The sequence below is a fragment of the Crassostrea angulata genome, chromosome 9 (genome assembly GCF_025612915.1).
Source record: "Crassostrea angulata isolate pt1a10 chromosome 9, ASM2561291v2, whole genome shotgun sequence".
In the NCBI taxonomy this organism is placed as follows: domain Eukaryota; kingdom Metazoa; phylum Mollusca; class Bivalvia; order Ostreida; family Ostreidae; genus Magallana; species Magallana angulata.
In genome coordinates this window covers 30,886,344-30,907,076 of record NC_069119.1, presented here as the reverse complement: position 1 = coordinate 30,907,076, position 20,733 = coordinate 30,886,344, and the positions used below count along the sequence as shown (strand labels likewise).

The following is a 20,733-nucleotide window of genomic DNA, read 5'->3' as shown; positions in this document are numbered from 1 at the left end:
TGGTGGCAAAAACTTCAAATGCCAAAGGACTATATATGATAAGTGCCTAAAATGGCCCCCTAAAATGAACAACATCATTTTACTATCATTCTTTGTTTTTTTAGTACAGATATGTATGTGATGTGTTTACATAATATTCATTTTGGTTCAAGTACCCACAATCTAGAAATATGACATTGTAAAGACAACCTTTTCCCCCCATTTTAGCATTTTTTGCGTAAAACAGCTTGTTTTCAAGCAGTTTTTCCTTTCGAAAACATAGAGCGCATTCTTGAACAAATAAAATATTTTAATCAGAGGTGTATCTAGCCAAGGCCTATAAGTGACAAAAAATTTATCATTGTTCTAGCATGCGCTCTATATTTTTCATTCGTAAATAGATAAGAAAAATGTCAATTTTTGGCTGATTTTGATTGAATTATAGAAATGGCGTCACTTCTGACGTCATATACTGACAGTGAGTGCGAATAAATCAAATAAATAGATGAAAATATATTCTATATCAACTCTTCTAAAAAATTAGTTAACATTTTATTGTACCCGAAACACTTAAAAAATGGCGAAATAAGGGGGCCAAATTTAACTCTTATCATATATAGTTCTTTAGAATAACATTGCTTTGATTACAGAAGAAGTTATAAATCCCTGAAAATTACTCATTTTCTTTCAAGTTCAAGAGACATAACTCTGTCAAAAATCATCGAACTGGAACCAAATTAGTTGACCTGTATTTTCTAATAAAATAACCTTATATGAAATATCAACTTTATATATGCATCATTTCAAAAGTTAGAGAGTGGAAACTTAGAATTTCCCATACTTTCCTATGTTGAAGAGGCAAAACTCAATCAACAGACCGACACCAAATTCAAACCCAACCTGTATTTTCTTGTAAATAACCTACATATGAAATATCAGCTTTATACATTCATCCCTTTAAATGTTGGAGAGCAGAAACTGAGAATTTCTCATTTTTTTTCTAAGTTCAAGAGGCATCATCAACTGCCTGTTGCCCAATCCTGTTGTTCAATCAATATGTTTCAACTCTGCACACTTGACAGGTCCGATTATAATCCATAATAAACAGGGACATTACGCATATATAACAAAAAAGAAATATAAAAAACAATCATTTTATTGCATGAACAAAACTAGTTCGAACATTACATCAAAGCATCTGCCCTGGGTGAAATAAAAGAGGTCAATCAAGAGGCAAAATTCTTTTCTGACTTGAGACATTCCTTGTTAAAATTGCAACAATTAACTTTAAAATAATAGTCAAAATCTGTTCCTCTTATCTGAGCATAATTAGAACCAGCAAGAGATACAGGTAGTGAAATGTGTCACGTTGCACAAACACAAGAATTATCTCACATGGCACTTTCTAAGTAATACTCTAAATGGTCATGACACATGAATAAAAAAATATGCAAGCATGAACAAGCATGAACTCTTACTAGTCAAGAATATATTTGTTAATTCCCGAAAAAATACCAATAATTCAATCCAGAATGCAATAAACAAATTAAGACAAAACAAAAAGAAAATTACATAAATTTTCTTGTGCCAACATTTGCATAAAAATAAACACGTTAACCATAGGTATGCAATTAATAAAATGTAATGTTTTCTTGTCTTTGATAGTTTAAAATATTAGCAAAGACCAATAAACCTTTGTCTCTTAAGATCAAGCAAAATGCAACTTGAAATTGTCAAGTAACAATGCTACTGTTACACAAACTTTCTTTTGAAACCTTCAACTAACAAATTGTACATATAAGTACTGTACCTTTCTTCCATTTAAGATTCATTCCTAACAATAGCTTTCAAAATATCAAAACTGAACATGTACATAACAAGTACCTTTTTGAAAATGTCCACACACTAAAACATTCTTTCTGAATGTATAACTATAGAGGATTCATTCTAACAACTTTTTTCTTAATTGTGTCCCACTTTCTGTACTGAATTTTTCCTCCATTTTTTTTACTTTGTTCAATAGCGTATTTACAGGCCTTCATTCCAGGGCATTTCTTTCCAATGTATTCTGAAAGATATTCCCGCAATTCCTGTTCTTCATCTTTTGACCACTGAACACGAGTAACTAAAAATAGAAATTTGAAAACAGTTTGATAATTTCTTCTACAAAACATTTTAAGTGAAGCAATATTTATTTACTAAGTAAAATATACAGCCCAGTTAAGGATCTATATATTCATCCTCTCATTATTTTTTTCCTGGAAAAACCCTTAATTACAAAAAATCATTATACCTTTATTCGTGGACCTTCGGCCAAAGTCATTGTCTAAAACTGAAACAATAGGATTTTCTGAAAGAGAAAAAAATCGATATATAAAATAAAAGGACATTGACAATAAAATCATACATCTTGACAATTTCAATTTGTTACCTGATGTTGCATCTAACGCATCTACATGATCATTGCTTTCATCATTGGTATCTACTAGATCATTGCTGTCATTAGTGGTGTCTGAATCACCAAGGATATCTAAAAAGAATTCATCAAAATTTACACCCTTTCTTACAAGAACTGCTATAAAAGAGAAAAAATAATTTCTCTGTTTCTTGTTTTCGTGCGTCATAAAATCATCATGATGCTGTAAACTTTGCAAGCAAGTTTGTAATTTGGAATGATCTTTTAACACAAATGGCTTCAATGATTTGGTCATGTGATCAATCAAGTCCTTTTATGAGAAAACACAAAGAAGAGACTTTAAGACCTAAAGCTGAACATGACTCATATATTACATATGCCATAGTTCTCGATGCGCGCCGCTCTCCCTTAACATTTATATGAGAAGTTGACTACTAAACACTTTAGTTTGCTGTGTAGGTCTCGCCTGCATTGACGTACTAATCTCTGTGGAGATTCGGCTTGGAATGATACACCGAATCTCGGGACAGTCCTTCAATATTTACATGTACGTCTGGAAATTCAGCCCTACCTTAGATCAATTGTCACAGTTAATTAAAATCAAGATTCTTTTGTGGTATTCCTGCAGTGATTACTGCTTCAGTGTTACATTTTGAACCTTATTCTATAAAATTTTTATTTCTATCCTAACAGTGATTTTTCCCTAATTTACACAGCTGGCTAATTTGTTTTGAATCTCTATTATGCTCTTCATCATCGGGAGGCTTGAAGCTGATGCTCAGTAGTACACATTGATGCAAGTTGTCAAATGACTTTAATTGAACTCTTTAGTTTGAAAAAGGTACAAAAATGATAGATTGAATGGAAGCAAATAAGCTGGATCGAGAAATTGTTGGAATAAACCTTTCAAATCAATTGATTTAGATATTTGAAAAGAAGAATGTTTTGTGTGCAAAACTGAAGCAGGCAAGCTGCATGAATATCTCGATTTTTACAGCGACACTAGACCTAAGGTATAGGCGAATTTCCATACATAAATTGGGTGATGGCGTCAGTCCAAATATCTAGCCGAGCCGAATCTCCACAGGGATTTTGGACATACATCTTGTATTGTTTACCATTGTTAATTAGATTTGATAAAATTATCAGATAAACGCAGGCACAGTACCGTCAACGCGGATCCCGTATTTACCCCCCCCCCCCCCCTGCGGTTAGTTAATCCTTTCCGTGTTACACCATCGCAGTTAATTCCTTGCGGTTCTCACTGCAGCCATTTCAAACCGCGGCGGTGTGACCTTCCGTTAAATAATTTTTACCTGTGTGCTGCAAGACAGTATAACAGCCTGCTGTTAGTAAAGATCGGTCCCGGTATTGTCAGTATTTTAATTAAAATGATAAAAGATAAAAAAATAAAATCACCCTGTTGCAATTTTCAATAGTTATAACTATTGATGTTTAAAAAAGAAAGTTATATCTGTTTATTTTTCTTTTTACACGAGTTATATCTTAACAAACTTGATACATGTATATAAAACTGTTTTAATAATAAGTACGTTCTTTTTTGATTACTTTATCAGAATGATTTGATTTGTAAGAATTAAAATTGTGTTATCAACTCGGGGCATGTTTTAGGCACAATTTCTCAATGCTCAAGTCAGCTTTAGCCTATCCCTCGACGGCACGTGCTACACGATTTTAATTTACCTTCGATCAACGGCCTGTACAACACTGTTCCTTTTGAGGGTCTTCCACTTTTTCTTACAATAAGCCAGAAGACGAAGATTTAAAGTGTATTATTGTAGACTGTCCAGTTTGGTATCTCATTCATCAAGTTCAAATTTGTTGGGGAAATTAGTTTTTAAGAAAAGCGATACTTTTCAAGTGTCCACAAAATTGAAACATTTTGAAGTTGTACGCATGGATGAGGTTTGTCAATCACAAAACACAAGAAATGATCGCGATTTATAATATACACAAAAGAGGAAATGTATACATCAATAAGTTTGCATTTGATTTTTTAAAATATAATTCGAGATGTATGCATTAAATTAAATGTACGGCAGTGTTGTTTCGATGAGCTACCTAACCGCGGGGGTATGCAGTTTTACCTGAGATACCTGCTTTAAACCACATTGAAATTTGGACCGCAGGGGTGCGCGGAAAATACGGGATCCGCGTTGACGGTACTGTATATGACTGTGCAATGGAAGATTAAAAACATCAGAAATAAAAGTCAATGCAATAAGTTTATAAAGAATATGCACGTTAAACCAAAAAGAATTGTGCAAACATTACAGCAACAAATGAATATAGCATGTCAGACATGAGGTTTAGGACTGCAGTCAGTTGTACTTAAATCAAAGGATTTATATACTGGGTTTTTCAAAGTCCTTTACAGCTTACTATGTAAAATACATTTTTATCTCCGTAACTGAATAGCAGGTTTACTATTAGATACTCACATTGTTTGGTGAGTAACTGCATGGTTAACCTAGTACACATTTAGTCATTTACAACACTACAATTTAACATATTAATGCACTTGATCATTCCTACAGCACATCTCAACAAAATAAAATTTACCTTCAAACTGTATGTCCCTTAAATTTTTTCCAGCAAATTTGGAAACACTGTTAGTCTCTTGCATCAGCATGAGTTTTGATATTTCAATTCTTTCTATCATTCCAGATGTGGCTCTGTAATGAATTGCATGGACTTTTTGCGTATGCCCTAAATGCTGACAAAGCCACTTCATTTCATGATCTTGAAGGCCAATCACCTATAAAGTAAAAAAATATAATCTTTACAAAAATAAGAGAGACTTGTTACTTAAAGTGGGCATGGTCAAAAACTGATTTTCAGATTGCTTTAAGACACATCTAATCATCATCCAAAATTTGAGTGTCAGTCATTGATATATAAGCAACACAGAGCTCACAATTCAATGTATATAAAAAAAAATTCAGCTCATTTGATTTAATTTGAGTGCTGAATAGATGAAAGATTGATCACTTTAAATGCCTTATGAAAGCATTGTAAACAATAAAATATTTTCAATAAAAATTATATTGAGTAAAACCTTTTAAATTGAATGTAAACTGGATGTTGCTCTAACCTCAAACTACAGATTTGAAAATCAAAGATATAATACCAAATAACAAGTAAATGTTATTTCACAAGACTTTGAGAAATGTTGAATCTTAAATTGAGGGAAGAACCACTCAGATATGCAAAAGTTTATATGCTATTCTGTATATATACAACACATTTTTTGTTTGCACTACAATGCACATTTACCTGAGCGATGGTCGCACAGTGTTTTCTCAAGTTAGTGCAGTAGATAAGATGTGGAGATCTCAAATTAGCTTTTTCTTTGATGTCATCTAGGGCCTCACCCGCCTTCACAACACCATTTGCTACAAAAAAGTTATTATTGAATAAAAGAGAACAAGAGCTCTGTAAACAGAGCATAAGCTTGTGAAGTGTTATCATTTAAAGTATAATTTCTACTTAGCCTTTGAGGTGTGGACATGCACAAGCGATGCTAATTCCCCTCTGTAACAAGCTAGTGAGCAGAAAGCAAGAGCACCACAAAGCGAAGCATCCCCTCGCAACATGAATTTTGTTTTTAGCTTAAGTTTGGACACACCAAAGAGTAGTGGTAATATATATCCTCTAGGAATAAGGAGTTAATGAAATTACTTTAACATAATATTACTTGCCTCTATAATCTTTAGGCTATTTGGAATGATATGCAGTGTAGTACACACCTTCTCCTCAAAATCAAAATATCTTTAGGTGTATCCTAAGTTACATCAGCAAAGGGCAGTGACACATGCAAAGTACGAGTGTGAATTTATATTGGCTTTTACCAATTTAACTATGGATACACGAAATAGATATTTAAAAACTGTTTTGTATCATAGTTTACTCAAAAAGTTTACATTTGGACACAATATTTTCTAATAATTATTCTTTATTAAATTAAACAACTGAACTCCAATGAGATAAAAGTTCAAGTCATACGATTAAAATATTTCCTGCTGTGCCATGCAAATTTTGCATTGTTTTGTTGGCAGTCAATAAAAGTGGACACTTAAAATGATATGAATCTAGAGTTTGAGAGTCAGACCCTAAACCTGGCTGATGTAAACTTTCTTTTAAAAACAATGTAGCAAGTTGACTCTCTGCCGCACCAGTGTGTAATGAAATTGATATAAATCAACTACAAATGAGAACAATTTAGCAGGGTGCGTGGTCTATCAATTTATCTTACTTTGTTAAACCCGAAAGGAGTAAGATTTGTTAACATTGTTAACAACATTGAAATCCAAGCCTTAATTAAAAGTTAGGAAGAATATGTTTAGGCCTTGACTAAGTGTTTGGATCAATGGATTCCTCCCCCTATCCAGCATGAATGTGGTTGTGAAGTTCCTAGCACTTTGAGTTATATTACCAATTCTTTGCTTCAATAACTGCTGCTTTATTTGTGAGAAAAACATTGTCTGCAACTAAGATGGATGCAGTTTGAATCTTTTTTATTTAAGGGGAATAACAAATATTCTGTAAAAATACTATATGAAGAAGAAACTTTCATATTTAAATTTGATGCAATGTTTTGCATCAATATTTAAGGGTCCTCCAGAATTCATGACCTGTAATTTTTATGGCAGTACATCACAATATGTCAAATTAAACATATTATTATCAAATTATTTGTCCAACTTCTTAGCTCTGTGGATTTTATTCACTGGAAGAACTTTAGATTGGTTACACGTAGTTTTGCTGTAGAATAAGCACTGCCCACTGCTGTTGCATCTTCACTTATTTATAGTCAATTTTAAAGAAAAACTACCACCTTGATACAAATGGTCATAAATGTTTGAAAAGATTTCATTGTGCCAATTGCCTGTCAATATCTCCAGCACTGAGCAATGATAACAACGTTTTAATAGCTGTATCAAACAATTTTTTACTATTGGTAATGCATGATTACATGCATTGACAATATTTAACTCTTAATAAAATAGAGCCATATACATGGGTAGTTCTTTGTATTGCAACATGTATGTTTTAATGTCGCTTACCAGTATTTGCAAACAAGTAAGGATTTCCTGGTTTAACTCCACCCTTTCTTCTGGCAGTAGGATTGGCCAAATATTGTAATATTGGCAGGACTTCTTTAGGGCAAATAACTGGCACTTGTTTTCCAGTCTACAGAAATTTTAATTAAATATAAACATGAAACACAGTTTTAATATATATGACCATTTTAGATTGCACAAACTACTGAATGATTTTAAAAAAGCACCACCATTTATAGTCTACATGTACCAGACGGTATACAAAGTTGAAATAATTTACAGTCTTCGGGTTGTGCACTTCTCCTCTGTGATTGGTAGAAAATACATGATGTGAAAATTTACATTTATTTCATTGGTCTAATGCTGTTCGGCACAAGGGAGATAATTTTCCGATACTCTAATTTATGTACAAATTAAGAATTTCATAGATTTTCAATCTTAAAAAGAGAGAAAACAAATAAAGTTATAAAATAGCTAAGAATGAAGTTCAGGCTTTCATTTTATTGAATTTTAAAGCAATATTCTATAATATTCATTGGATATTTGTTCTGTTCCTTTTTTATCTTCATGTAAATACCGTAAAATTTGATATGGTAAGGCTAATATCAGTAAAAACAAATTGCAGATTTGATACATGTATATTACAATGGACCACATGCCATGACACATAGAGGAAGGTGATATTTATGTAAAATAGAATTAATGTTCTTTGATAACTAATTGCTTTAGTTTGTGCTCAAGATGGTAAGCTTTTTTAAAAAGCTATACTTGTTCTTAAAATTATCAAAAAGAGAGATAAAGAGAGAAAATATCTTCCTCCAATGTTATCACTCAATTAAGACAAGTAAACTTAAATTGTAGAAAGTATATGTTGCATGTTCCTGCAAAGAAACCATCCAATCTCGTGCAATAGGGTATCTAATATTGTAAGTTGCAACAATTTGATAATTTAACAAATTTCTTTACAGCACACCCACCCACCCACAATTAACTTAAGTAAATTAAGGCAAGTATAAAGTCTACCATACAAAGAAGGGCCCACCTTAAGATTGGAATTCCCCACATGTAAGCCTTTCAACTGTCGCTAGAGTTTGCAGTTAAGAAAGGTATGTCTGTTGAACGTTATAGTTTAAACAGATCCTAATATAAATGATGCACAAAAAAGCACACAGAGAAAATTACGATGCAACATGTTTATTATTTAACAATTGTCAGACTTGAATATATAGCCTTCTTCACAATAGGCTATTGCTTTGGCCTTTTAAATCACAAGGGTCAGAATTTTATTAAAAACCAACTAAAAAAAGTTTTATGTCATACAACTCTTGAAATACTGCTACATTTGGTCATTATATTTATAAGGAAGTTATTTGTCCAAAATAAAAAACATTAATATTTATTTATTTGTTTGATGTACTCAGACCCACAATTTTCATGTAGTTCTTTTTTTTTCAATTGTATATAATAATCTTGCTATAAATCACAGAGTACATATACATGCATGTTTTATTTTTTTTTAAGACAGTTAAACACTTTCATTTATTAAAGATCATTTATCAATCTAAATGAGTTTTGAACATGACTTTGACAGTTTGTATTTCTTTGCAATCAAAAAAATAAAATAAAAATCAAATTCAAAAATGAATATGCTGAAAAAAATAATTAGGTAGAAGCAATTTTGATGGGTCAGTACCAGAACATTAAACAGATATATTTTTAGTTTAGCTCTAAATGCATTTTTAAGCATATGTGAAAATTGAAAAAGTAGTTGAAAGGCCTACCATTTGGGTCATGGTCTACATACATGAAAGAGATACCAGATTTGACATTTGAACAGTTTTGCATTGTAAGGAGGTGCCATATGATACCCTTACTAATAACTGATGCAACAAAAAAATCATACATCATGGTTTAGGTACAAGAAATCTCAAGACAGAAGAAAATCATACATGATAATTTTTATAGAAGCTTCCTTGCTTAACATAACCATATAGTTTGCATGCTAAATGTCTAATTTCCCAATTTATCTTCCCCTCCTGCTATATATGCAACACTATATAACGTCATGATACTCCAAGTAGTTTCAGAGTTCAAATGTTACTGCATGACGGACAAAAACAGATAGAAAAAGGTCACTTGAGTGGTTATCTTATACCAGGTAAATATAAACAATTGCAATACCTTTCCGCGAACTTCAATAACATGCTGGGTGTCCAACATTTGTTTTTCTAAATCCGTCAAATCCAGGCGTAAAGATTTGTCCACAGCAGACATTTCTTTTGATCTGTTTTCGTAGCATTTCAAACTGCAGTGAAACAATTTTTTTTAATAGATTCGCTGAACTCGGGTCTCTTAAAATCTATATCTCAAAAAACATTAAGAGAAGGAAGCAAAATAAATTTTTTTTGTCTATTAAGTCTTTAAATAAACAAAGCTTCACCCTTACTTTTTTTGTATCAAATTATAGTTAAAACTGTAACCATAAAAATTCATGTAAGTATACTATAGGGCCACTTTCAGATGTAGTGTAAAAATAATGTCCGCCACAAAACGGTGGCTGCTAAAAAGTATTAAACAAGTTATGAAGAAACTGATACCCATTAAATTGTTTGTTTCTTCATTTATACAGTAAAACTTATCTAATCCGACTTGGGTTGGTTCTGAAAAGTTTCGCTGAATTAGACAACATCCGGTTTGGAGGACATTGCAGAAATTTAATTCAATATTGACTAACATATATTTTTTTGATGTATTTGATACATCTAATTTTTTTCAGCCTGAAAGCGGAAACAAACCTATTTTTTTTTAGGCCCAAGTAGAATCGTGGGTCTCAGAACGACAGATAATCGATCGTCGGTGACAATCAATTCATCATTATAAATAATATGAAATACGTTCTTAACAAAAAGAGAAAAAATAGCCGACTTCCCTATGTTGATTGTCTATAATATGGACGTCACATAAGTGATATTTTTAAATCCAATTCAACTATTTATTACAGAGTTTTTAATTGATTTGTTAGAAAATAAAGGATTAACAAATATTTATGGACAATAACTGTCATTTAATATTTTGTATTAATAAAGAAAACAATTGCTCAAAATGAGCGTCATTTTGTTCTTCATTAAAATTTTGCTGTCATGTCATACTTTTCTTAAACTATATCTGAAACAAGCCATATAGGCAAAATTGTTATTACCTTAAAGCCTCAAGTTCCCCAGGTCTTCGACGGTTGTACAATAGAAGTCGACTTTCGGAGAGTATAACTCCTTTTCTATAATTATCTGGAGTCATATTTTCCACATCAAAATTGGTAAGTTCATTTGTGATGTGCTTTGCTAATTTTGCAATGTCTTCAGGATCTGGTAGACTCTTTTGAGCATTAAAATGACGCTCATTCAGGGTTGATTTTGCAATTTTTGTTACTTTAACAGTCCATTCTAACTTCATCAGGTTTAGAAAGTTTGAAGCATCTAAACGCCCTTGTTCCTCTCCAGATTTTATACTGTTTCCAAGTTTCACAGACGCTAAACGACAAAGGTCAAACCCAATTTTTAAAGCCGTGCTTGGGTGGTCCAAGTCATATTCATCAGATTCCTCCTTGTCAACACCATCACAAGCCTTAAGTGCACAAGACACAAAAACATCAAAATATTTTGGTACCAGAAAATCCGACATACTAAGAGATAGGTTTGTTGTTTCTCGAACAAGGAGAAGGAGGCGTCCAGCAAGTCGCATGTGGTAACTCGCATAATGTTTTCGTTTTCTTTTATTATCTATGTTTTTACTGAGCCATATATCTCCAAGCATCAGAATAATGTGGTCCTCCAAAACACAGTCTGTAATGCTGTCTCTTCTCATCGCTGGAAGAACTTCTTTTTGAAGAATTTTTGAACTTTCTGGAATGATTTTTCCTGCCATAACTTTAGCCTGAATGATAACAGACCCTTTGCTCTGGAAATATGAACCTGTCTTAAACGCTGGACAAGAGGTCCTATGAGTTGCAACTGATTTCTCAAGCTGAATCCATTCAAAACATTCCGGACAAGGCCCATATTGTTTCAGACTGAATTTATTCTGGGTTCTTCTTGAAAGTAGTATTTCGCCCTCACCTTTTTGAAGAACAGACATATTGTGGATATTGTCTCCCTTATTGCGAATCAGGGTAACTTTTCTATTGATTTCCTTCATAAGGTCAGTTTTCTCTTCTGTGTTGCAGAACTCTTTTTTCTGTTTCATGGTTTTAATTTCTTGTACCTCTTTTTTGTTGGCATGTTTATTCTCAATGTGAGTTTGGATGTTTGAATAAAGGTCATGACAAAACATACATGAATGAACAAGGTCGTATGTTCTTCCGGTTTTTGATCTTTCATTATTTCCTTTTTGGAACTTTTTGATAAAAATGTTCGGATACTCTATGTCGAAGTCACATTCTTCACGTGACAGAGTTTTTTTTCTTTTTAGAGGAGAATTCATATTTTCAAGACTTGTTTTTTTTCTTTTTTGAGGAGAATTCATATTTTCAATACTCTTTAGAACTTGATGATTGCCCTTTTTAGGAACACTTTTGTCAACATCTGGAAGGTTTTCATCGTTTTCACTTTCACTTGATGCGTTATCAGAATCGCTTTTACTCGATGAGTTATCAGGATCACTATCTGAATCAATCCAAGATTCATCAGAATCATCCATATCAGACTCTGACTCTCCATCATTAAACTCTACAGCTGACTGATGAGGGTGGTCACCTACAGAAGAAGATATAAACCGAGTCATCTTCATCAGATATCAATTTCAAACAACAATCATCCTAATTAACATAGTCAGATATCTCACCTGCATGTGCATTTTCATGGAGAGACTCAATCACTGCATCAACAGAACTGGATCCTTTATCTGACTCTCCATCATTAAACTCTACATCCGACTGATGAGGGTGGTCACCTACAGAAGAAGATATAAACAGAGTCATCTTCATCAGATATCAATTTCAAACAACAATCATCCTAATTAACATAGTCAGATATCTCACCTGCATATGCATCTTCAAGAAGAGACTCAATCACTGCATCAACAGAACCCAATTCTTTATCTGACTCTCCATCATTAAACTCTACATCCGACTGATGAGGGTGGTCACCTACAGAAGAAAATATAAACCGAGTCATCTTCATCAGATATCAATTTCAAACAACTATTGCCTCAGTTAGCATAGTCAGATATCTCACCTGCATGTGCATCTCCAAGGTAAGACGCAATCACTGCATCAACAGAAGCAGATCCTTTATCTGATTCTGCGTCAATAAACTCTACATCCGATTGATGAGGGTGGTCACCTACAGAAGAAGATACAAACAGAGTCATCTTCATCAGATATCAATATCCAACAACTATTGCCTCAGTTAGCATAGTCAGATATCTCACCTGCATATGCATCTCCAAGGTAAGACTCAATCACTGCATCAACAGAACCAGATCCTTTATCTGATTCTGCGTCAATAAACTCTACATCCGACTGATGAGGGTGATCGCCTACAGAAGAAGATATAAATAGTCATCTTCATCAGATATCAATTTCAAACAACTATTGCCTCAGTTAGCATAGTCAGATATCTCACCTGCATGTTCATCTTCAAGAAGAGACTCAATCACTGCATCAACACAACTGGATCCTTTATCTGCCTCTCCAAAATTAAACTCTACATCTGACTGATGAGGGTGGTCACCTACAGAAGAAGATATAAACAGAGTCATCTTCATCAGATATTAATTTCAAACAACTATTGCCTCAGTTAGCATAGTAAGATATCTCACCTGCATGTTCATCTTCAAGGACAGACTCAATCACTGCATCAACAGAACCAGATCCTTCATCCGACTCTCCATCATTAAACTCTACATCTGACTGATGAGGGTGGTCACCTACAGAAGAAAATATAAACCGAGTCATCTTCATCAGATATCAAATTCTGTCAACTATTGCATTAGTTGGCAGTCAGAATTCTCACCTGCATGTGATCCTTTATCTGACTCTTCATTTTGTGCATCTTCAAGAAGAGACTCAATCACTGCATCAACAGAACTGGATCCTTTATCTGACTCTCCGCCATTTAACTCTACAGGTGACTGATGAGATTGGGCACCTACAGAAGAAGATATAAACAGAGTCATCTTCATCAGATATCAATTTCCAACAGCTATTGCCTCAGTTAGCAAAGTAAGATATCTCACCTGCATGTGCATCTTCAAGAAGAGACTCAATCACTGCATCAACAGAACCCAATCCTTCATCCGACTCTCCATCATTAAACTCTACATCTGACTGATGAGGATGGTCACCTACAGAAGAAGATATAAACAGAGTCATCTTCATCAGATATCAATTTCCAACAACTATTGCTTCAGTTAGCATAGTCAGATATCTCACCTGCATATGCATCTTCAAGGACAGACTCAATCACTGCATCAACAGAACCAGATCCTTTATATGACTCTCTGCCATTAAACTCTACTACATCTGACTGATGAGGGTGGTCACCTACAGAAGAAGATATAAACACAGTCATCTTCATCAGATATCAATATCCAACAATTATTGCCCTAGTTAGCAAAGTAAGATATCTCACCTGCATGTTCATCTTCAAGGACAGACTCAATCACTGCATCGACAGAACCAGATCCTTTATATGACTCTCTGCCATTAAACTCTACTACATCTGACTGATGAGGGTGGTCACCTACAGAAGAAGATATAAACCGAGTCATCTTCATCAGATATCAATATCCAACAAGGCAACAACTATTGCTTCAGTTAGCATAGTAAGATATCTCACCTGCATGTGCATCTTCAAGGACAGACTCAATCACTGCATCAACAGAACCCAATCCTTCATCCGACTCTCCATCATTAAACTCTACATCTGACTGATGAGGGTGGTCACCTACAGAAGAAGATATAAACAGAGTCATCTTCATCAGATATCAATTTCCAACAACTATTGCTTCAGTTAGCATAGTCAGATATCTCACCTGCATATGCATCTTCAAGGACAGACTCAATCACTGCATCAACAGAACCAGATCCTTTATATGACTCTCTGCCATTAAACTCTACTACATCTGACTGATGAGGGTGGTCACCTACAGAAGAAGATATAAACACAGTCATCTTCATCAGATATCAATATCCAACAATTATTGCCCTAGTTAGCATAGTAAGATATCTCACCTGCATGTTCATCTTCAAGGACAGACTCAATCACTGCATCAACAGAACCAGATCCTTTATATGACTCTCTGCCATTAAACTCTACTACATCTGACTGATGAGGGTGGTCACCTACAGAAGAAGATATAAACCGAGTCATCTTCATCAGATATCAATATCCAACAAGGCAACAACTATTGCTTCAGTTAGCATAGTAAGATATCTCACCTGCATGTGCATCTTCAAGGACAGACTCAATCACTGCATCAACAGAACCCAATCCTTCATCCGACTCTCCATCATTAAACTCTACATCTGACTGATGAGGGTGGTCACCTACAGAAGAAAATATAAATAGTCATCTTCATCAGATATCAAATTCTATCAACTATTGCACTAGTTGGCATAGTCAGAAATCTCACCTGCATGTGATCCTTTATCTGACTCTTCATTTTGTGCATCTTCAAGAAGAGACTCAATCACTGCATCAACAGAAATGGATCCTTTATCTGACTCTCCACCATTTAACTCTACAGCTGACTGATGAGATTGGGCACCTACAGAAGAAGATATAAACAGAGTCATCTTCATCAGATATCAATTTCCAACAGCTATTGCCTCAGTTAGCAAAGTAAGATATCTCACCTGCATGTGCATCTTCAAGGACAGACTCAATCACTGCATCAACAGAACCCAATCCTTCATCCGACTCTCCATCATTAAACTCTACATCTGACTGATGAGGGTGGTCACCTACAGAAGAAGATATAAACAGAGTCATCTTCATCAGATATCAATTTCCAACAGCTATTGCCTCAGTTAGCAAAGTAAGATATCTCACCTGCATGTGCATCTTCAAGGACAGACTCAATCACTGCATCAACAGAACCCAATCCTTCATCCAACTCTCCATCATTAAACTCTACATCTGACTGATGAGGGTGGTCACCTACAGAAGAAGATATAAACCGAGTCATCTTCATCAGATATCAATATCCAACAACTATTGCCTCAGTTAGCATAGTCAGATATCTCACCTGCATATGCATCTTCAAGGACAGACTCAATCACTGCATCAACAGAACCAGATCCTTTATATGACTCTCTGCCATTAAACTCTACTACATCTAACTGATGAGGGTGGTCACCTACAGAAGAAGATATAAACCGAGTCATCTCCATCAGATATCAATATCCAACAACTATTGCTTCAGTTAGCATAGTAAGATATCTCACCTGCATGTGCATCTTCAAGGACAGACTCAATCACTGCATCAACAGAACCAGATCCTTTATATGACTCTCTGCCATTAAACTCTACTACATCTAACTGATGAGGGTGATCGCCTACAGAAGAAAATATAAACCGAGTCATCTTCATCAGATATCAATATCCAACAACTATTGCTTCAGTTAGCATAGTCACATATCTCACCTGCATGTGCATCTTCAAGGACAGACTCAATCACTGCATCAACAGAACCAGATCTTTTATATGACTCTCTGCCATTAAACTCTACTACATCTAACTGATGAGGGTGGTCACCTACAGAAGAAGATATAAACCGAGTCATCTTCATCAGATATCAATATCCAACAACTATTGCCTCAGTTAGCATAGTCAGATATCTCACCTGCATATGCATCTTCAAGGACAGACTCAATCACTGCATCAACAGAACCAGATCCTTTATATGACTCTCTGCCATTAAACTCTACTACATCTAACTGATGAGGGTGATCACCTACAGAAGAAAATATAAACCGAGTCATCTTCATCAGATATCAATTTCCGACAACTATTGCCCTAGTTAGCATAGTCAGAATTCTCACCTGGTTGTGCTTCTATAGATTCCAAGGCCCACTTGACATCGTTTTGAAATGCTTGCAATGTTGCATTTTTTTTCCGCAAAATATCTGAAATTGAAAGTTCAATTGAATCCTTTCATGCATGTGGTAAGCATTTTGAAGAAGACTCATCTGAAAAGTTTTGGAGAGTTCATTCCTTAAATAGCCAATTATTTGAAGCTCAATATCCATTATTTTTTTTTCTTCAGATTAATAGCATTAATAGAGGTCAACATCCTACTTAAAATGGAAAACAAAAGCTTGTTTTTTCAGTCCAAATTTTTTCTAATTTCCCGGCTTTTTTAAAAACGTTTACTACCAGAGAATACTTTAACATAAATTTCAACCCGGTCCCAAGGATGCTTTGTGCCAAGTTTATTTGAAACTGGCTCTGTGGTTCTGAAGAAGATGATGTATAAAAGTATATGACGATTGTTATGCAAATGATGACAACATACAACAGACTGATTTTAATCAAAAAAGCTTAGTTGAGCCTTAAGGTAGTCCATCCATAACTAAGACAAATTTAACGCTTTTGATTGATCTAAACTACATCAAAAACGTATTTCAAAGCTATTATGAGGCTGACATAAACCAAACTCGGTTGTATGTATGTAGTCAATTAAATGAACTTTTTGCACTTAAAACTTTTTAAAAGAGTTGTCTGCCCTTTGGGAAATTTTTAAAAAATGCATTTTTAAAATATGTATGGTTAACTATGAAAGTTTTTAGCATATTCGAAGAAAGGAAAAACTTTTGCAACTTTTTACCAAGAGAAATGTGAGAAAATTACTTGTACTAAAGAAATATATTTAAAAATGCATTTTTCCCATAGACTTCAATGTTAACTTCAACATATGATAAAGTTATTAATATTAATTTTTTTTTAATATTTCAAAGGTGAATCTTTGTTATTTAATAAACTCCTTAAAATCACACTAAGATTTTAGTGATCAAACTTGCAATCTATTAGATATGAAATATGATAGTTATGGATGGACTACCTTAAGATCATGACATGTAAGTTAAAATGTTAAATGATTAGTACCAACACATCAACAATATCATATGAAATCAACAAAAGAATGATGAACAGTCACCTGAGTATAATACCGTATTTTCAGATTAAATAAAAAGGAATTTATGTAGTCTGAAATCACTTGCATATATATCCTAGCTCAGCTTTTTATTTTCATACAATTGTCAAAGCAATGAATTAACTTTCTTATTGTGTTTTTAATGCAAAACTAAATGCCTTTGCTTCATAAACACAATATAAATCTGCCATTAAGTAGGGATGACAATCCATTACAAAATTGCTAATTGGTTATTTGCATCCCATTTTGATTGTTATCATGAAAGGTTTGCGATAAAAAACAATTTCTTTTATTGAGACATAATGATAATTGTCTAAATTTGCCTTTTGATAATTTGAACCGATAGATTAGCTGAAATTTTTGGATGATATTGATTTACACTAGGGTCATCAGCTTTCCTGCCAAATCTGGATCAGAGTCGAATGGATCAGATGCAAATTTGATAGAAAGATAGAAATATAGACATGTCATATAGAAATATGACATGTTTCTTTACTAGTAATTTGAGTTTTTTATTATTATTATTTTGTATTTTAACATTTACAACTAGTACTACTCGAGGATTATGATAAAATTGGCATAAAGGTACGATGACCTGCAATTTGTAAACCTAATTTTACAAAATCCAGGAAATTGATGATGCAACAAAAATTGATGAACCACAGTAGTTTGTCTGCTAAAAATCAGCAAGAAGCCAATACAAATTCAAAACCTGCATTCAATCAAAAGTTTTCACATAAAATTTTGGTGCCTATGGATCATAAATTTAAGGAATAAAGTTTTCTATAAGTATTGTCAAAAGATGTAACACATCAATATCATGAATATGATAATATTTGCTTTGTAGATTATAAGAAGCAGCTTACACATATGAATTTTTAAGCTATATAATATGATTGATGCACGACATGAACTTATAAACATAGCAATAGGTCAGTCTCAGATGACCAAATTGAAAAAAAAAAACCGAAACAAACAACAATTTCAATTCATTTTAAATGTATGTTTAACTCATTACATTCTCCTTTTGCTTTCCATATCTCCATGTTTTCAAGAAATATTTCTACCTGTCTGGTCTTGTATCTAAGAAATTTTACAAAAAAGAAACTAGCTCAATTTTACAAAACTACCTTAACGATCTCCGATCCTCAGCCATGTTCGATAACTCTAAATTATCCATTTTTTTTTTAATTCGCACCATAAATCTGCCTTTTATATAGAAAAATTTAATTAGTCTTCTAGTGTTAGTATTACAATCAGTCATTCAACGAAATGTTTGGCTTAGTGGATCAATGGAGATCTACTAAATATAGGTAAAGGGGTTCGAGCCACCGATGTACTGGTACAACCTTTCCCCCCCCCCCCTCAAATTGTATATTTATTTCATTATATCCATCATGGGCAAATTTGCAATAACTTTGTAAAATGCATGGATACCACCTAAAAATTTCTTTTTATTTCATTTATAAAGTTTGAAGGATAAATAACATTTTTAAGATGAAAAACATATACTTTGAGGCTGAGGATTGGAGAACCTTAAAAGGAGGCTGAAATATTGTTTTTATAAAAAAAATTCAAAAATATGAATGTTATTTAGTTATTTAATGCAAATCCTTATTTGAATATATATATAATGCTTTATCATTCTGACACTTGTTTACACCAACTATAATTTAAGAAAGATGACAATATTTATAAATTCTTTTACAATAAAAACATTATATAAAATTAATTAACTTACATTACAGTATCTGCCTTACAATACACATGATATTCTTCATGATCATCTGAAATATCCACTTTTTCTATTTTTACAGGCCAGAGGTAGGAAGTTGAAGGCAGTTTTGCCCAAACAAAATCACCAGTTTTGATTAACTTCTTTGCAGTTTCAGTAGTACTACATGTTTTGATTAACTTCTTTGCAGTTGCAGTACATGAATCTCCCGATGCCAGTTTCCTTTTCCTCCTTCCCATTGCAACCTATAAACCAAAAGCATAGTTTTTTATTTTCAAACAAAACAATGAAACAACCAATCTATGTGTTTATCTTGGGTAAAATGTACTAACTACTTCTCTTGATCTCCTCTCTCTGATTTATCCTAATAAATTGCCTAATTATATTTTTTAAATATTTATTTGAATTTTTAATGAGAAGGATTTTTTCACATTCTATTTTAATTAAACAAATCTTCAACATGTCAAATTTTTAATGACTCATACATACCTGTTGCAGTTTTAGTGACAATATTTAAAGCAAACCACAGATGGAAATTAAATGTTCAATGCAAAAAAATGTATGTCTACTGCATTAGTCTTTCATTCCAAGAATAAAAAATTCTGTTCCATTTTCTGACAGTTCTCAAAATCATTGCACCGATCACCACAATGAAAATCATCACCAACAATATCATACTCAACAATGCAACCTCAGACCAAAGAAAATTTGTTATGTCCTCCATTTTTGGCAACATGCTCTCAATGAGTAATGAATAACTCTTTTCAATACTTTACTATTAAGAAATATTGTGCAGCTTATTCAAACATTTTTAGGACTAAGATTTAATAGCAGTCCGTTTATTTATGTGGCAGGGACAACTTAGAGCAAAATTCAAGGGAGACTTCAATTCTCCCTCACAAAAAAATGGGAATTTAACTGAAATTACTTAGATTCAAATATGTAATTTTTAAAAAGAGAAATTCCACGTTATATAATATATTCAACACAATTACAAAATTCTGAGTTACCAACCTCACTATAATTTATAAACAGTTGGTTCACAGTATGTTGAAATATTGCATTACCTGCTTTTATAACCTCATATGGTTAATGAAACTCATTTAAATGACATGATTGACAATCTTATGAGGTTTTACATACCTTAAATTCTTTTTGGCCAGATGGAGAAATACACCAGAGCAATTATGAAGAATATCAGATCAATTACAAAAGAAACTCCCAAAATTAAATGTACACCAAACTGACTAAATTTTGAATTGCTATTGAAAAAAACCACAAGAACTCTTAATGCTAAGCTTAAAACAACATACAATCCTATAACAAAAACTTCTCGTCTCTCCATCCTAAAATTTTTGTCTCTAACA

At 33.3% G+C, this 20,733-nt stretch overlaps 1 protein-coding gene across 3 annotated transcripts; it reads right to left on the bottom strand.

Moving 5' to 3' along the window:
• Nucleotides 1-1,119: 1,119 nt before the first annotated feature.
• On the bottom strand, nucleotides 1,120-19,841 carry LOC128162759 (uncharacterized). 3 transcript variants are annotated; one of them, XM_052826125.1, is made up of 15 exons: nucleotides 13,488-13,618; nucleotides 13,294-13,401; nucleotides 13,098-13,205; nucleotides 12,904-13,011; nucleotides 12,708-12,815; nucleotides 12,512-12,619; nucleotides 12,316-12,423; nucleotides 10,679-12,227; nucleotides 9,661-9,784; nucleotides 7,483-7,609; nucleotides 5,693-5,811; nucleotides 4,979-5,174; nucleotides 2,411-2,509; nucleotides 2,273-2,329; nucleotides 1,120-2,104 (listed from the first exon to the last, which is right to left on the bottom strand). In XM_052826125.1, the coding sequence occupies exons 8-15, from the start codon at nucleotides 12,169-12,171 to the stop codon at nucleotides 1,911-1,913; spliced, it is 2,409 nt and encodes an 802-aa protein (XP_052682085.1). In that variant the 5' UTR covers nucleotides 12,172-12,227; nucleotides 12,316-12,423; nucleotides 12,512-12,619; nucleotides 12,708-12,815; nucleotides 12,904-13,011; nucleotides 13,098-13,205; nucleotides 13,294-13,401; nucleotides 13,488-13,618; the 3' UTR covers nucleotides 1,120-1,910. The 3 variants fall into 3 exon arrangements, with proteins under 3 accessions (XP_052682085.1, XP_052682086.1, XP_052682087.1); XM_052826126.1 differs by lacking the exons at nucleotides 12,708-12,815; nucleotides 12,904-13,011; nucleotides 13,098-13,205; nucleotides 13,294-13,401; nucleotides 13,488-13,618 and adding exons at nucleotides 16,520-16,603; nucleotides 19,373-19,841; XM_052826127.1 differs by lacking the exons at nucleotides 12,708-12,815; nucleotides 12,904-13,011; nucleotides 13,098-13,205; nucleotides 13,294-13,401 and having other exon boundaries at nucleotides 13,488-13,616.
• Nucleotides 19,842-20,733: the final 892 nt, after the last annotated feature.

What these genes read in the sequence shown, in the direction of transcription:
- LOC128162759 (XM_052826126.1), bottom strand. Translation starts at nt 12,171, where the DNA reads ATGGATGATTCTGATGAATCTTGGATTGATTCAGATAGTGATCCTGAT. An exon ending in ACTGTGCGACCATCGCTCAG is followed by an intron (nt 5,175 to 5,692) that starts GTAAATGTGCAT and finishes TTTACTTTATAG; the next exon opens with GTGATTGGCCTTCAAGATCA. An exon ending in TGCGTTAGATGCAACATCAG is followed by an intron (nt 2,330 to 2,410) that starts GTAACAAATTGA and finishes TTTCTCTTTCAG; the next exon opens with AAAATCCTATTGTTTCAGTT.